General features: G+C 39.7%; 2 protein-coding genes across 2 annotated transcripts; one reads left to right on the top strand and one right to left on the bottom strand.

Annotated features, from left to right (window-relative positions):
• Window positions 1-778: 778 nt before the first annotated feature.
• LOC134679877 (acyl-CoA Delta-9 desaturase-like) lies at window positions 779-10,192 on the top strand. The gene is made up of 5 exons (XM_063538790.1): window positions 779-850; window positions 920-1,146; window positions 1,718-1,848; window positions 4,329-4,534; window positions 7,242-10,192. The coding sequence occupies exons 1-5, from the start codon at window positions 813-815 to the stop codon at window positions 7,744-7,746; spliced, it is 1,107 nt and encodes a 368-aa protein (XP_063394860.1). The 5' UTR covers window positions 779-812; the 3' UTR covers window positions 7,747-10,192.
• Window positions 10,193-10,273: 81 nt separating this feature from the next.
• LOC134679866 (uncharacterized) lies at window positions 10,274-16,953 on the bottom strand. The gene is made up of 9 exons (XM_063538782.1): window positions 16,746-16,953; window positions 15,984-16,177; window positions 15,331-15,505; window positions 15,078-15,177; window positions 14,597-14,862; window positions 14,033-14,275; window positions 13,462-13,697; window positions 11,361-11,616; window positions 10,274-11,176 (listed from the first exon to the last, which is right to left on the bottom strand). Exons 2-9 carry the CDS (start codon window positions 16,112-16,114, stop codon window positions 10,985-10,987), a joined length of 1,599 nt encoding a protein of 532 aa, XP_063394852.1. The 5' UTR covers window positions 16,115-16,177; window positions 16,746-16,953; the 3' UTR covers window positions 10,274-10,984.
• Window positions 16,954-17,530: the final 577 nt, after the last annotated feature.

Here is a 17,530-nt window from a genome sequence, read left to right on the forward strand (position 1 = left end):
TTATATTTTTTTTTTTTTATTCAGTAATTTTGCAGGGTACTTGCTTCTATTTTATGATTCCCTTTTATGATTTTTATGAAGTTGTTTAAATTTTAAATGAAATATTTAAGAATAAATACATTAGTTAGAGAAATAAATTCCTTTTGATTTGTTATGTAATAAAATAAAATGTGGTATTTTTCTTGCGTTGGTGTGCTGAAAAATCTGGTTTCACTCGGCAGCAAAGTTTGTTTAACCCTCGTGCATTGAAACCCTCGCTACGCTCGTGGGTCAATTATGTGTTCTTTCGCTTGCTTGTGTATCAATATTATTTATTACATATTACCTGTTTTAAGGGATTAAACAATAACTTTGTCCATTGTAAAACAATGTAACTATTGTTAAAAAAACTGCAAAAAGTAATCGTAAAATGGTTTTTGATCGTCACTGTACTTAGTTTGTAGGTAATTTTGGTCATTGCAGTGCATTTAAAAATAACTATTTTCAGTCATAAAACATACAAAAACGAAATAAGTATCTATATATAATTGTATATCGGTGCCTTAAATTAATATCTGATAAATTAATTAGTTTTATAACTAATTAATTTAATTTATATTCTGTTGAATAAAATAGGAAAGATTTGAACTAAACACTACCCGAAATTCAAGGTCAATCAACGACAACTAAACTCGTCATCTGATCGCGCGATGTGGCGCGATTCCGACCACCCATCCGTCTGGCCTGCGCCGTCCCGATTATGCGCGCGTCGCTTTTCATAAATCCCTGAATCGTTTTTGTTGTGTTGTCGTCATAATATGTGAAAATTCATAATGGATTTTGTAAGCGAAGTCGAAAATTGTCCCGAGAGGTACATACTATTGCTTAGTTACGGTTTATAGGTTATTTTAACAGCCGGCTAATGTTACGATTTGTTTAGGACACGAAAAATGGCTCCGAACGTGACGGACGTGAACGGTGTGCTGTTCGAGAGTGACGCAGCAACCCCTGACCTTGCCCTTGCCAATGCCCCGGTCCAGCAGGCGGACAACAGCCCGAGGATATACGTGTGGCGCAACATCATCCTATTCGCGTATCTTCATATCGCGGCGCTGTATGGCGGCTACCTGTTTCTGGTGTCAGCTAAATGGCAAACGGATATTTTTGGTAAGATTATCATACTCACTTGGTTATCTCTGGATCAATTATACATCTCTATCGACATGTATAATGTCATATTGCAGATTATCTTATCCGATCCGATTACCTAACACATATAACTTAATAGCGTGCATATAACATTTTACGAGCAAAATTGATAGCCAGCCACATACTGTCACACTCCTTAGTCCTTAATTTCTTTATTTCGTCACTTTCTATTCTATATTTGAATTCGAAATAAATTAATAAAAAGTAAAAACATCTGGAAAAAAATTGTTTTGCTTCTGCATGTGTTTACATTAGACATTACATTGTTTAATGTATCTTTGGAGAACACTATTTACCACTGACTGCTGAATGTGCCCTCTACACAATCGTCCCTGCCAGTCATTGTCTATCATTGGCGATAGTGTAGAGGAGGCATCAGTTTTTTCTCTCATTTATGAAAATATTTTGCCTCAAAACTGCTTCATTCAATTAATAGCCATACCTGAAAAAAGATATTCAAGCTATTTTTGAACTATTTTTTGGGCTTTGAAAGTGATTGAAGTGTACTCAGCATTACCTTTGTCCGCAGCTTACTTCTTGTATGTGGCATCTGGGCTGGGCATAACAGCGGGCGCCCACAGGCTCTGGGCCCACAAGTCCTACAAGGCTAAGTGGCCGCTGCGACTCATCCTTGTCATCTTCAACACCATCGCATTCCAGGTGAGAACCATGTTCCATATTTTTTTAACCAAACCAGCCTTTTGGTAACAACCACAGGAATCTGCTAATTTTTAAAGAATTTATATAGCCAGACCAGGGTAACTTCACCAATATTGTTGTGACAAAGGCGGCTTGCTTACCCCATTCTATATAGCCAGGCCAAGGTAACTGCACCAATATTGTTGTGACAAAGGCGGCTTGCTTACCCCATTCTATATAGCCAGGCCAAGGTAACTGCACCAATATTGTTGTGACAAAGGCGGCTTGCTTACCCCATTCTATATAGCCAGGCCAAGGTAACTGCACCAATATTGTTGTGACAAAGGCGGCTTGCTTACCCCATTCTATATAGCCAGGCCAAGGTAACTGCACCAATATTGTTGTGACAAAGGCGGCTTGCTTACCCCATTCTATATAGCCAGGCCAAGGTAACTGCACCAATATTGTTGTGACAAAGGCGGCTTGCTTACCCCATTCTATATAGCCAGGCCAAGGTAACTGCACCAATATTGTTGTGACAAAGTATGGAAGTGCCATATTAAACATATTTTCATAGAATTTGATTGTTTGTCACTGCAGTGTAGAGTTAGCTCTTTAAATAGTCTGACTCTAGTGATTTTTAGTTTAAAAAATGAAAGAAAATAAAATAAATAGTCACCCACGTTATGTTTTTATGCCAACTACGACATTAAGTACCTATGGTGCTTCTAAAACAGCGATCGGCAACCTTTTAGCAGGCAAGGGCCACATAGTAGTTAACGAAGATGATGACGGGCCGCACTTTAGTAATATTTTAGGAGACATTGTCGACCGTCACTATTACATACAAAATACCAAGGAGGCTCGCGGGACGCAAGCGAGAGGTGGCGGGCCGCAAGCCGCTGGTTGCCGACAGCTGTTCTAAAACATTGTCTCTGAAAAGGTGATGAAACTAAACATAGACAGACATTTACCATCAAATGCTAAATAATAACGGCATAAAGTCCTCAAACTTTGCTCGAATCTTATTTTCAGTGACACATCTTTCCTGTGTCAATAATTGCCCTAGAGAAGGCCAAAGGATGTTAGCCTTAGCTATATAAATACTAATTGTTTCGTGCCTGGAATTCGCTATGACAATAACTAATATCTACATGCCTGTTTGGGCTACAAGGTCAGACTATACACCATAATTATGTATAGTTAGTTTCGACAATGAGTTAAGTTCTAGGGGCCAGCTAGGGGCGTATTTATCGAATGGCATTAGATTAGTAGGGATTAGTCCGCGAACAGCCAATGCGAGTACAATAACTAATTAGATTGGAGTAATTGACCCCGCGGACGATATAGTCCTTTTTAGTGAAACGGCTTCGGGAATAAAAAATATGCTGCAAACCCTAAACACAGAAAGTCAGAAAATAGGACTACAGATGAATGCCACAAAAACAAAAGTGATGACTAATAGCTACCAACAACCAATAAAAATAGAAGAAAGAAAAATAGATTACGTTCAAGAGTACATATATTTGGGAAAACTCATATCATTTAACAAAAATAGTAACGAAAACGAAATAGACAGAAGAATTAACGTAGCGTGGACTAAATATTGGGCTCAAAAAGAAATTCTAAAAGGCAACTACAGTTTGAAACTTAAGAAAATAATAATGGACTCCTGCATCCTACCCAGCCTCACTTATTCGAGTCAAACATGGGTGTACACCAAGAGGGTAAAGAGCAAAATTCTCGCTTGCCAACATGCAATGGAAAGGAGCATCTTGAAGTTAAGGAGAATCCAGAAAACAAGAAATGAAGAAATAAGGAAGAAAACTAAGCTGACAGATGCCCTTCAACATGCACTATCCCAGAAATGGAAATGGGCAGGACATTTGGCGAGATACCGAGACAAGAGATGGACTCTCCATGCAACCAGATGGCCAGGCCCCACGGGAAAGAGAAAGGCAGGAAAACCACGAAAAACATGGGCTGACGACATTGTGGAGGCAGCGGGAAGGGACTGGATGGATACCGCAAAAATAGATTAAAATGGCAAAGCTTGGAGGAGGCCCACAAAAAATTAAAGAAATATATATAGTTTGAAATGAAAAATGTAAATTGTGGAAAAGAAAAGGCTATATAATAATAATAATAATAATTGACCCCGCGCTTGACAACTTAGTTACCGCATAATGAACGAAGTGGAAACTCTGTAGCGCCTTCTATGTACTTCTAATTGGCATCTATACATTTTGGTTGCCGTCCCTTAGTGAACCGTGGCAAAAAGCCAGGACAACTAAGGTCCAAGGAGCTATTTTCATAAGTCCTTGCTTTTGTTTTGGCTCACTAAGGGACGGCAACCAAATTACAAGGTTAGCGTAGGCACTAATTCTTACGATAGCGAGTGTCTAATCATTAACCCCCTTATTCATGAATGTTAACTAAAGTTGATAAGCTACCAACGCCTATTCCTTTTTCTATAATATAATTTTGTCAATTGTTCACAGGACTCTGCGATAGACTGGGCGCGCGACCACCGCATGCACCACAAGTACTCGGAGACCGACGCCGACCCCCACAACGCGACCCGCGGGTTCTTCTTCTCCCACATCGGGTGGCTGCTCGTTCGCAAGCACCCTGAACTCAAGCGCAAGGGCCAGGGGCTGGACCTTAGTGACCTGTATGCTGATCCTATACTTCGCTTCCAGAAGAAGTGAGTACATATTTATATTACAACATTCTTTTAAAAATATGTATCCTACAGTGCTACCAGCAGTAGAGCAGGACCAGTGTACGGACGGTTAGGGCCACAGAAGAAACAATGTATTATCCGCGCAGTTCCGTGACTAGGTAGACGCACAGATCCATGACTAGGTAGACGCGCAATAGGTAGAGTTAGACGCGCAATAGGTAGAGTTAGACCAAGCAAAGTCTGCAGAGATTTTGATAGCCCACACAGTGCAAGTGTTATTTTAAACGTCAAACTTCTATGAAATTATGACGTATAAATAACACTTGCACTGCATGGTCTATCAAAATCGCTGCAGACTTTTCTTGGTCTAACTCTACCTACTATTATCTGTAATTCCGAGAGAATTGGTTTGGATTGTTTGGATGCACTTCATAGAATTTTGTATAGATTCGTACAGGATTTGTTTTTGTTTCTGTAGTAAAGGAAGTAAAAATATTTTCAGATATATTAATTTAGTGACATATATCGTGGGAAAGGCGAAATAAAACTAAACAAAATCCTATTGCAACAATCTCAATCCTGTATTGTATGATTGACTATTTGCTGACGTGGAACGAAATTATATTGGTAAATTTATTGGCGTTTATAGTCTTACTCGTGACTGCAAAGCACTTATTTTGTGGCTAAAATCAGTCAATTTGTAATAAAGGTATCATTATCATTCTAACATGCATTAAGTAAGTACGTGTCATATTGTTGCAGATTATGACTCTTTTTAACTTACGTAATGAATATGCGTCATGCTCATTCAAATTGAGACAATTTAAGTCAATGTTTCAAGTTTCAACTGCTTTAGCTATAACAGCAGTTTACAAGAAATAAAAGCCATTTTAAGCCTTATTATGTAATCAGTAAATTCCAAATTATTGTAGCAGATTTTGATATGATCCGGATATCAGTGTTTGTCTATTTTAGATTGACAATAATTGTAGTTCGAGCTAATTTGTACCTTATCGCCTTAGAATAAAATTCAGAATGCAGCATTAGATTATCGCATGGCAGATAGAAATGTTTGTAGAAGTCGTTGCTCAAGTGAAATGCAGTAAGTGCCAAATGATTTGGACATTTTGGACCTAATCTTGATGGAGTAAGGTGTATAATTGCGCACAGCTTTACTTTCTAGACGTTGCATCGCTATTTTCGTTTTGATATCTTTTAAGTATCACACGAACTCGCCGCCAAAAAGCCGCTTCCATAAAATCGATTACGATCTTTGATACTAGTTTTCATTGTTAAAAATTGTTACACTAAGAAAATAGAGAAAGTAGAAGTTTTGTATGTAAAAGTTTTATTTCCTCTAATATGTGTAGGTATATAGAAGAAAGAAGAAGAAGAAGAAAGACATTTATTCCATAAAACACACATACACAGGACAATAATATGAAAGAAATAAGATAATTAGAACAACAAAACAAAGAAATTATGTACACATAAAAAAAAAAAACAAAAAAAAAATACACACTTGGGTCCAGCAATATGTGGCGTAGGGAAAAGGCCCTGTCTCAGCATATTGTTGCAATTTGCAAACGAGGCAAATTCCAACGCTGTTATTCTGCCAAGGCCTTAGGGAGTGACATTAAATATTAGTAATATAAAAAAAATGATATAATATATATATATATTATACAGAAAAATAAAAACCATAATAATAAAGTAAGTGAATTCACTTCTGCTACAATAGTCCCAATGCCTGCTGAGACCGGTTCATGGGTGTCTATTGTTGCACCTGTGAACGGGTTCCAGCAGGCGTTCTACATGACATTAAAGCTCTCCAAGGGGCCTCTACGTGTTGGATCTGTGTCCCCACGCAAGCCTATCAAAAAACCGGGATTATAGGCCCGTGATATCGAAGAAGTAAGTGAAAAAATAAATTAATAGTTATTGTGAGTTTAAAAGCAGCATAAAAGAAAAAAGTGGCGTAAAGAACAGTAGGTATATTACAATATCTACCAACGAAAATTTGTACCAGACGTAGACATTGTTTCATGTTCTTTTAGAATGAGAGCGTAACTCCGATTGTATTTCATTTAGGCAGGCGGACGTCTGGCTTTTATCACGCTTTTATGTAAACCGTTAAACTGAAAAAAATGCTAGGATTAATATAAGTTTACAATCAGAATCAAATACACTTCTATTATTTTATTTAGGTTTGTTTACTTTCTTAGTAGGTATTACATAATGAAGAATAAATATAGGACTGATTTTTTTTGGACGAAACTAACATAAAACTAGAGATGCACCGGATATCCGGTTACTATCCGGTATCCGGCCATCATTTTACTATCCGGCCGGATACCGGATAGTGACCTTCTATCCGGCCGGATATCGGATAGTAACATTGCTTGATTTCGGAGTAAACAAATTGGATTTAAGAAACAGACACGGTCATAATCGTACTTGTTTATTATTTTAAAATAATTTAATCATTCCACTGACTTGCACGCGCACTTATTTCGAACCTAGAAATGAGTCCGCGCGAACGTTTACTAGGAAATAGGTCAAACCTGCACAATGCGCACCTGAAAAACCTAAATGTAGGTATAGTCCCGCCGGCCGAATATCCGGCGGCCGGATACCGGATATTCTGCCAGTGTCCAGGCCGGATATCCGGTATCCGGCCAAACAACTATCCGTTGCATCTCTACATAAAACTCATTATTTGTTCCAGGTACTACCTAATCCTGATGCCTATAGCCTGCTTCATCCTGCCGACGGTCATCCCGGTCTACCTCTGGAACGAGACCTGGACCAACGCGTTCTTCGTGGCCGCGCTCTTCCGCTACGCCTTCATCCTCAACGTCACCTGGCTCGTCAACTCCGCCGCCCACAAGTGGGGCGACAAGCCCTACGACAAGTCCATCAAACCCTCGGAAAATATCTCCGTCTCCCTCTTCGCTTTCGGAGAAGGTTTCCACAACTACCACCACACTTTCCCCTGGGACTATAAAACGGCGGAACTCAGCAGCAACCGACTTAATTTTACAACCAAATTCATTAACTTCTTCGCAAAAATCGGCTGGGCTTATGACATGAAGACGGTATCTGATGAGATCATCCAGAAGAGAGTCAACCGCACGGGAGACGGGACCCACCATCTATGGGGGTGGGGCGATAAGGACCACTCCAAGGAAGAGGTCAACGCGGCTGTCAGAATAAACCCTAAAGATGATTAAATATTAATATAGAGCTTCCTTTTACGGTCTGATTTAACTTAAGTTTTTTAACTTGCAGACACTCAAGGTCTGTTTTTAATTCCATAAGATTTAAAATGTAATTTTATTGGAAATGACTTCAAAATTACATAAAATGTCGTATCGGTCTTTAGGAATGAAAAACACACTAGTAAAGTATATGAGATGCAACTTGGTGAGTGATTGCGATTTAGAATAGTATCTATAGAATTGTGTGATTGCTTCTGATACGTGGCTTTGTGATAACACATCAGTATTATAGACCACATATTGAATTTGCTTTTATTTATATTTTATGAGAAAAGGCTCATAAAAGTTGAGGATTAACACGTTCTTGTCACTGTGGTTGCACTGTGCATCTGATGTATGCGGGACTGACCTAAAGAGATTGAACATTTTGAATTTGTATTAGGAATGCGAACGTGTTAAGAAGATACCTCTTTTCAATTCAATAATTATTGAGCATTAACATCAATCCACTTTATAGCATATGATTTCATTCATTAATAACGTAATAGATTTATAAACGCCTACAACCTGTTTTTGTAGTAAAAAACGTATTTTGTACTTCATTTTACCAGTTCATTTTATTTAGTAAAACTTTCAGTTAGATTCCAGCATTAAATGTGTTATGAAACAAAAATCATAATAGTCTTAATGCGTTTCTTAATTAAGGTAATTTATTTTATTCCATTGTCAGGAGCTAGTTTGGCTTACGTCAAGTCCCTGAGATTCGTTGAATTTGTGGTTATTTTATACGTCGAAATGTGTTTTTTTTTTAAATAAATTTTTGCTCTTCTGAGATTCAGAAGCAATAGTTATATCCTGAATTTGAGATCTTCCATTGTTCATTAAGAGACAAAATTAAAATTTGAATATGTACCTGCAATGTTTTGTATGCTAGCATGGTAGCACAAAGATTTATCAATGCATTGTCTGCCAATCAAATTAATCTCAGAGCCAAATCAACGAAATTGCTAATGATTTTTAACAGAATGTAGTTTTTCATGTAAACGGGTAAATAATTTTAATATCCCAGTAATTTATTTATGGCAGAGTTCATTACACGTAATGATCAAGTTTTGTTTAATATTAAGGATATGTGGTATATAATAAGTTTTGTAATTTATGCATATTGTATGCACGAAGAGATTTGAGCTTCACCGAACTTAGCTGGCTCTAATTCGGTGGTATTTTTTTAACTTCGCTCATTTTAAAGACTCAACTGCATTTTATATGTGTATCTGTAATATACATATATTATAAAGAGATTATATAAGCAAATATTTCTAACTTGTAAGTTTTATATAAAAAGTATAGCTTAGTGCAGTTGCGTCTTTATTATTTGAGAGTTGAGAGCGAGTATTTGATACAATATGTATTGGACTGATGTGTGAAGATGTTTGTGATATTAGAGTACCATTTAGAGCAACGTTGATATGAAACTGCTACTCAAAGAAATGTATATTTTTACCAGCCCTATATTAACTTTCCATGTATGTAATGAAATTTATAAGCAAAAATATCAAGAATTAATACCAGAAAATAGTATACATTTCCCTACAGTCAAATATGTAGTATCTAAGTTTTTCTACAATGTACTAACAGTAACACAATTTAACTACCAAAGTTGGCTCTTATGTATTTGAAATATGCTATACGATATTTCGGTTTACCTCCTAAGTCCCGGTGTCCTTTTATAAGAGCAAAATTAATGCTAAGTTTGAACTAAAATGACACTGATACTTAGGTGTGTTCATGATGGTGTTGTATTTATATAAATATTGCATTGTAACTTAAACTCAGGGGCCAAATTCGACACGTACAACTGTCAGATTTCGCGTCCACGTCAAATCAACAGTTGATTTTATTGCATACTGAGTGTTGATTCCATCAACGGTGGATAATATCATTTGGTACAACCAAAACTCAACTCTAAACTAAGGGTGGTTCGGTTTGGTTTGCTTGTCACCCTAACTGTGGATTGTTAATGTCAAATTTTGACATTGTACGTATTCGAGAACGTATGATTTTTTACACATTAACGGGAGATCAACACGATACGTCAAACGTCGCTTGTCGAATAGGGGTCCTGGTCATAAATGACAAGAGCTAACCCAATAGTGGATACGAAGTCATACAAATATGGCAGTTACAATATTCAACTCTATTGACAGCTATTAAAGTACAAATTTAAACAAATCATTTCAATTTATATGGCACGCAGTAAAGGGCTCATACCTATTTGTTTCATATCAACGGGCTGTATATAATATAATTAAGCAGAGCTAATAGCACATGCACGTATCCTCCGGGCGTCGCCCAAACTTAACGCACTAGACTCGGTGTTGTGAGTCTGTCTCTTTCATTTAAGTATGTCGTAGACATAGTCTTGTTGTTCTATGTTAACTAAATTTTAAAACTATAATGAGTCTTTCAATTCTCCTTTCACCTGTATCCATTAACCTGTAGGAATTAAGTCAGAAATAGGAAATAATATAACAACGAATAACTTTCCAATAAATTTATTTGTACAAGACTAAATGCGAATCTTGATAAAGTGCTTTGTAATTTGGAAATTTGCTTAAGCTGTATACGGCGTGAAGAATAAGTATTATGGAGCTCTATGATCGCCTTAGACTGGCTGTGGTTACACTAATGGGATTAAAAAAAAGTGCTAATTGATCATAACCAATGGCATCAAGGCCAAAAGTTATACTTATTCGACGTTTTTGATCGTTGCAGATGTAGAGGCTAAGTGGCCACCAACAACACACGATATTTTAGGCAGTTATTGCGTTCACATCGCTAACGAATATTCCATTGGATTGGACTTTTTTTTAATTAGCCCGTTATAGTGTCCCACTGCTGGGTAAAGGCTTCTCCCCTTGATTTCCACAACTCCCGTTGTAGTGCTTTCTCCGGCCAGTTACTGGTGAAGGCGTCTAACTCGTCCCGCCATTTCGGTCTGGGCCTGCCACGTCCGCGCTTCTTTTGCGGCATCCACTTGGTGGTTACATGCATGCGGCATACGTGACCCGCCCAGTCCCACTTCAGTCTGGTGGTCTTCTTGGTCGGATTGGACATAGGGTAACTTTATGAAAACCACCAACTCGTCCATAAAAATCAATTCCAAGTCTAATCATCGTGACGTAGTGTATCGATTCACCTTTCCTTTCTGGCAGCAAGCAAGCTCATAAAACAACAACTAAGCCTGCTGTTAAATGTTCTCCTCGTGGAACAAATCCTGCTCGTCGCATTTGTCCGGCAGGCAGACGAAGAACTCGATGAGGTTCATGACGGGGCCCCGCGAGAAGGGGTTCTGGTAGCGACCGCGCTTGTCCCGCAGGTAGGGGTAGCGCTTGTAGTTGAACATCTCGTTCGTGGTCAGGTTCATGCAGGCATGAAGTATCTGGAAAAAATATTTTTAGAAAGGGCCGGATAACTAAAGTAACCTCGGAAGATCGGGTCAGGAGAAAACTGTCTGATATGAACAAAAACCTCCTCATTTTAGACGCCAATTCCTCCTACACACAGCCTGCATTAGTAGTCTAATGACTAGGATGAGGAGTAAAAAATTGACAAATGATACTTACAGAAGTACACGTAAGAATCCACCCCAGCGCGCAGAAAGTGAGCGCCTCGAGCAGTCCCAATAAATACAGCAGTCCAAATCCTTCAAGCAGAAGGCAGTAGCAGGCGAAGTATATGGACAGCGTGCAGTTAATGGCCACACTCATGACGAACAGGAAGAACCACATGCGGTTCCGAACTCCGACGCAGTTGTAGATGAAGGGGCAGTGGTGGTCGAAGTAGGCTACACAGCGCTTGCAGATGCGACAGTGCTTGGCCCTGAGAACAGAAGTAATTTGTTGTCAAACGCTGGATCTGAGGCCAGATACCTATAGCAAGGACCATAACCTATAGGTTAGTCCATGCCTATAGTAAAGAAATTTGGGGCCCTAGCGCGAACATCGTAAATCTTAATTTCTTTATCCATCTACTTTGTGTTTTTCTATCACCCCGACATGCCACCCGAATATGCAAAATACGATGGCCACTTCGAGATATTTCAGTTTAGGTAAATCATCATCAACACCTTAAAATGTCCTACTGCCCATCAGGCTCCACTCATCGGACAGTCAAGAAAAAAGCCAAAGAGGAAGGAAGGAATCGAAGGAATTAATTACTTAGGTATGTTTAGGTCTTACCTATTTACGATTATTAGCTGTGCGAATGCACTATTTGCTAATATTTCATTAATTATCTATTAGTTACTTTAAATATGTTTTGGTTTAGACTTTCCCATACCGCATTGCAGTTGCTCATGCATACCGCATACCTACTGTATAAATTAAGTTGTCATGCCAATATAATTAAGTTCTCTAAACTAAAGGATGATGTCAGCTCTGAGTTCATCGACATGTCTATTTGTCATATAACAAAGACTTGGGCAGACCACACAATAAACATCAACATCAAATAATTTGATGTTGTCTGATGACAATTATTGTCAATTGACTCTTTCCCATAGTGCCAGCTGCATTTCATGCAAATGTAATTTTTTTAAACCAAGTCGGTGGCAAACAAGCATATATATATATGGCCCACCTATAATGATAAGCGGTTTGCCCATGGACGCCTGCAAATCCAGAGATGTCTCAAAGCGCATGGCCAAGTTGTAAAGTTTAAGTATTATATGTGGTTGAGTAGCTAAAACATTGTAGCAGGTAATAAACAGAATGATGGATTTTCCGCATGAGTGATCATTCATGCAAATCACTATGAATGTGTTAAAGACACGTTACAGAAGGAAATGGATCCATAAAATGGTAGTTACCTACTCACAAGTACCTATGTATCTTTATCTATACTACATAAAGTTATGAGGAAATACATGATTGGAACAATATGTGCATGTAATAAACTAAACAAAGTAAGTAAGTATTAGATTCGTTTAAAGGGTGATCGCGGTATAATTAATAGACCGGACCGATGCGTCCGACCCGACATCATTTTCTATGATGGCTGATCGGCGATCATGTGCTTTCCATAGAAAATGAAGCACCGTCAGCTCCGGCCCGGTCTGTGAGCGAGATATCTATAGTTGAATGGGGGTTCACAATTTTTTCATAGCTTGCGTTGTCTCAGCTTTCAGCTCCCCCATTAATATTACGCATGTCGAACATAGTCAATAAATATCTGGGAGCCCGAGCTTTGCTCGAAAAACATATATAAAAACTAAAAAATGCGCGTTTTCCCAGAGATAAGACGGAGACATAAAGACATGGAACACCGCTCCTATGCTGTTCTTCTTGATTCTGTATACTTCTTGACCCTACCTCTAACGAAAATCACCGTCGTCGTCGGCAAAGCAAAAAATTTTTATTTTATGTGGGTAGGTGGAGATAACAGTAGATGCCGTTAATTTAAGCTAGGAATATAGAGGGCCCCTAGCACTCTTCCTTGAGGTACACCGTAATATGTATATTAGAAAACTCGATCGCTTCAATATTACCGCTAACGGTGCTATTAATACCGCTTTACGACTTCTCGATAGGAATATAGAGCCAATCAAACACCTTCACTCAAATCCCGCTAGCGTTTTCTCAGGAGAATATCGAGAACATGGAATGGAGACAATGTCAAAGATCTAGGCGAGGTCCTATTAAACAACAAGATAGTGAATGATGTTACCTGAGCGGCCTCAGACACCGGCACGTGTGGCACAGCCGCGACAGGATGACATTCCTCTTCCTCCACTTATCCAGGTACGGGATCTGGCGGATGGCGCGGTAGTAGGTGTCGGAGTTCTGCGGGATGTAGCCCGGGTCCCGGCGGTTGGCGATCACCCAGCTCAGCCACATGATGCCGTTCCAGTAGAGGAAGCAGTAGTGGGAGAGACGGAGGGTGTTCCAAGTTAGGGGGATACACTGTGGAAGAAAACACGTTGTGAACACAAATAGTTAAACCTAACCATGGTTAAATGCTGTGACCTGTCAAAGGCCTTAGCCTATTATTAATTTAAGACACGACATCCTCCTGGAGAAAATATCTAAAAGTTTCGTAGATTAGAATACCAGCATGTTAAAAACTATCTAGAAACCGAAACCAATTAGTAGACGTGCATGAACCCCTAAAATTACACAAGGTGACATATGTGTACCACAAGGATCAATACTGAGACCTGTTTTATTTCTCATATATTTTTGTAGCCATACAGCACTAAGAGCTCATGTTTACCGAAAATGTATTCAAGGACACTTACCCTAAAAACATACATAGGGTAACCCCACAGCAGCACCGACACAAGGAAGAACAACAGTGGTCCCTTCGAGTCCCCCGCGCCGCCGAACAGAAGTGCCCAGAGTTCCGATAATGGAGGCATCCAGTGGGACTTCCGCTTCATTTCCTTCGTGAGGAGTTTGACCACCTCGGCGTGCCGGTGGCTTTGAGCCAGCATGAGGGGGGTCTTGCCGTTTTTGTCGCGAGGCTCGAGTTCTGCTTTTACCTGTGAATAATAGTCTGATTTTAGTCCTGTGCCAGAAACTATAAACGGCAAGGATACGAGGATCCTTAACAGTTTAAATTATATATACTTCATAAGTTAATTACATTATCTATGCCAAAATTGCCTTGCCAAGCAGGTGTGCCCCATAGAACTCTCTTGACCCATCCATTGCCCCATATAATGCTCCCCTCCATAGCTACGGCCCTGAAACTAATGCTGTCAAGACACCTCACTAAGAAGTTGTAGGTACAGACAGCGATAGTTGTACGTGGCACAGACGTCTACAAATAATTACACAGCACTTGATAAATAAATAATTACCTTCTCACAAAGCAACCGAACACATGTCAGGTTCCCCGACAAACAGGCCAAATGCAGCGGCGTCGAGCCAAAATTGTCAGTACAGTGTAACGGCACTCCCGAGTAAATCAGCAAACGGACCAAGTCGGCATGCCCCTTATACGCGGCCCAGTGAAGAGCGGTGTCTCCGTTAATGTCTGCGAGCCTGGTGGCGGCTCCCATGCCGAGGAGATAGGCTGCCGTGGCTGTCTTGCCGTACATGCAGGCGGTCATTAGGGGGGTTAGTCCTGGGGAGAAGACGAGCGGTGTGAAAATGTAACAGGAGGTATGAAGAAAATTAAGGATGACGACAATCAACTTAGGGTCGGCTGCACTAACTGTCACCGTTAAAACGATACCTGTTCTTTTCTTTAGGAATTCTTCATAGTTCATTGCTGAGTGACGTTGATTAGTCAAGTGATAGTTAGTGCAACTGGCCCTTAACAAAAATTGTTAAGGTTACCTTTAAAGTCAGCAGCGTTGACTGCAACTCCACACTGTAACAGCACTTGTACCACTGAAGCATGACCCTTTCTGCACGCCCAGTGGATAGGACGAGGGCCCTGCAATTAAATAAATTCATATCGGCCTCCTATCGCCAAAAACAATAACGCTTATTCATCTTATGCTTTAGCCAATTTTCCCTCTAACACCTAAAATCTATTAGCCGAGACCCAAATTACCTTTCCCATTGGCTGCGTCTGATTGTCACTGACCTGAGTGCCCAGGCAGGACAGATCCACGGGCGCTCCCCGTTCCAGGAGATACCGCATGACTGCCACGCTGCCATCCAGCGCCGCCCAGTGCGCTGGTGTGTAGCCATGTTGGTCACGAGCGCTGAGCACCTCAACGCCAAGCTTTTCGACCAGCCGCTCGATTTCTGATACTTCGCTGAAAGATATTACAGAGACATCTGAATTCATAATTATTTTTCGATTTCAAGTCTAGGTTATTTAGTGGTCACGGAAATTGGTGACCATCGCCAATTCAGATCTGAATTTATCAGAGCAAATTGAATAGGTACCTACACAATCGGACTATGAATGAATTCAGATGTTTCTCTCATGGAAAGGTCGAAGGAACAATCAGATATCTATCTATTCTTTATCTTATCGTAACTAATAAAAACCACAACGAAAAGCAATTACCTACAAAAATGTCGCCACTACATCTTGGCAGATAGTAAGAATTTAGAAAGCCGACAAAGTACCCTGTAGGCTGTAATAGGTAGGCGTGTATTTATTTACACTTGATGAACTCTCTTAGAAAATGAACAAGACTTTTTAGTTGCGACTGGCACCAGCGATGGTGAGGGGAAAGACATCTCTAAGTGGTACCTATGCTAAGTACCTACAATTAAATAGGTTACCTGGACCTAACGGCCTCAAAGATCAGCTGGTGCAGGTCCGAGTGGTGGTAACTGGTGATGGTGCGAGGGGGTGCTGCGGGCGCGTCTGGGGACATCGGCGAGCACGGGGGCAGGGGCTCCTCGGCCGCCATGGTGCAGGGGGGCGGCTGCGGCAGCGCCCACACGCCGCGCGCCGCCCCCGGGCTCGGGTACACCTATTCAAGACCAAATGTTCATTGTACGCGTAATACTATTTATTATTTAACATTGTAAATTCTGTTATTATCCGAGATAAGTACTAAAATGCCAGTTTGATTGCTTAATCTGCTAGTTTTTTCACCCAATCTGTCTAGTCTTGTAGTGGAACTACAACCAACACTTAATTAATTCGATCTCGATCCGGTTCGAAGGACCAAAACATGGAGTCGAGTTGAATAATTCAGCAATGGTCATGCAATATCAACATTTGCCTACAGGCCTAATATACTAAGGTCTTAAAATCATTAAGATCATAACATAACCCAACCACTATATTAGGTTCGGTAATGTAAGTACCTAATTAATTATAGTACATAACGTGACATAACATTATCAAATAATTTAAAGGTAAAGCTAATACCTACCATAGTTTGATAGGTAACAATTAACCATGAATATTTTATACAACTACGAAATTAAATCGCAGTAGGTATCCCCTGCGTGTTATCGTCCTTCAGATAGCATACCTATATTTCTCGAGCTCCTTCATTACTAAAGTTGATTATTTACGTCACACTACGCTACCTTGCTGCTCACGGTGAGGCCTACGCCCCCCGCTACTGCGGACCCTTCGCTCTCCGCCACGGCCGCTCCACGCGACACCCCTACTCAAACTACCCAGTGGTAGTAGGTTACGGTTACACCAACACACGCACTCCACACCCGTTCACTCGCACGGCTGAAACATTTAGCTATAAACTTCACTAATTAATAACAATATAAATAAGGTCACAGTTGACCAGTTGACAGCTGCGTTTTGCCACAAATTTATCGATTTACGCTAAGGAAAGTTCAGGCATGCGCCGATTGAGGTTTAAGGAAACTTTCAAAAGTTTTGAAGTCATAAATGTTGTGATTCCTATATAATTACGAAATAATGAATTGTCCATATTGTGACACTCTTAATTCCTATTGCTAATACGCATCTCGAGCATGTAGGTACCTAAAACTTAAAAAAATTTTGACAATAACTTACGCTGTTGCTTTTCACAAAATGGCCATATTACGAACTATTATTAAAAGAGTTGAATAGCGCTCATACAAATCGGTTGTTAAAAGTAGGGTCAGGTACATGATATTTCTGTCATAATTAAACTGTTATTTGAATACATTTACTTAATAGTTTCTACATTTACCTAGGTAGGCGCTTAGGTCATTTATTGTAGTCTACATGCTACACGCAAGTATATCAGCATTGCCCTTTGCCGTCTCAACATGATACAATGTTTACACAACTTTTATATAAGAATAGTAGCGCTTTCCTCGCGTTAAATGTAAATTAACTTCTTCTAACATTCTAACAATAGCCC

This window comes from Cydia fagiglandana, chromosome 1 (genome assembly GCF_963556715.1).
Source record: "Cydia fagiglandana chromosome 1, ilCydFagi1.1, whole genome shotgun sequence".
Taxonomy (NCBI): Eukaryota; Metazoa; Arthropoda; class Insecta; order Lepidoptera; family Tortricidae; genus Cydia; species Cydia fagiglandana.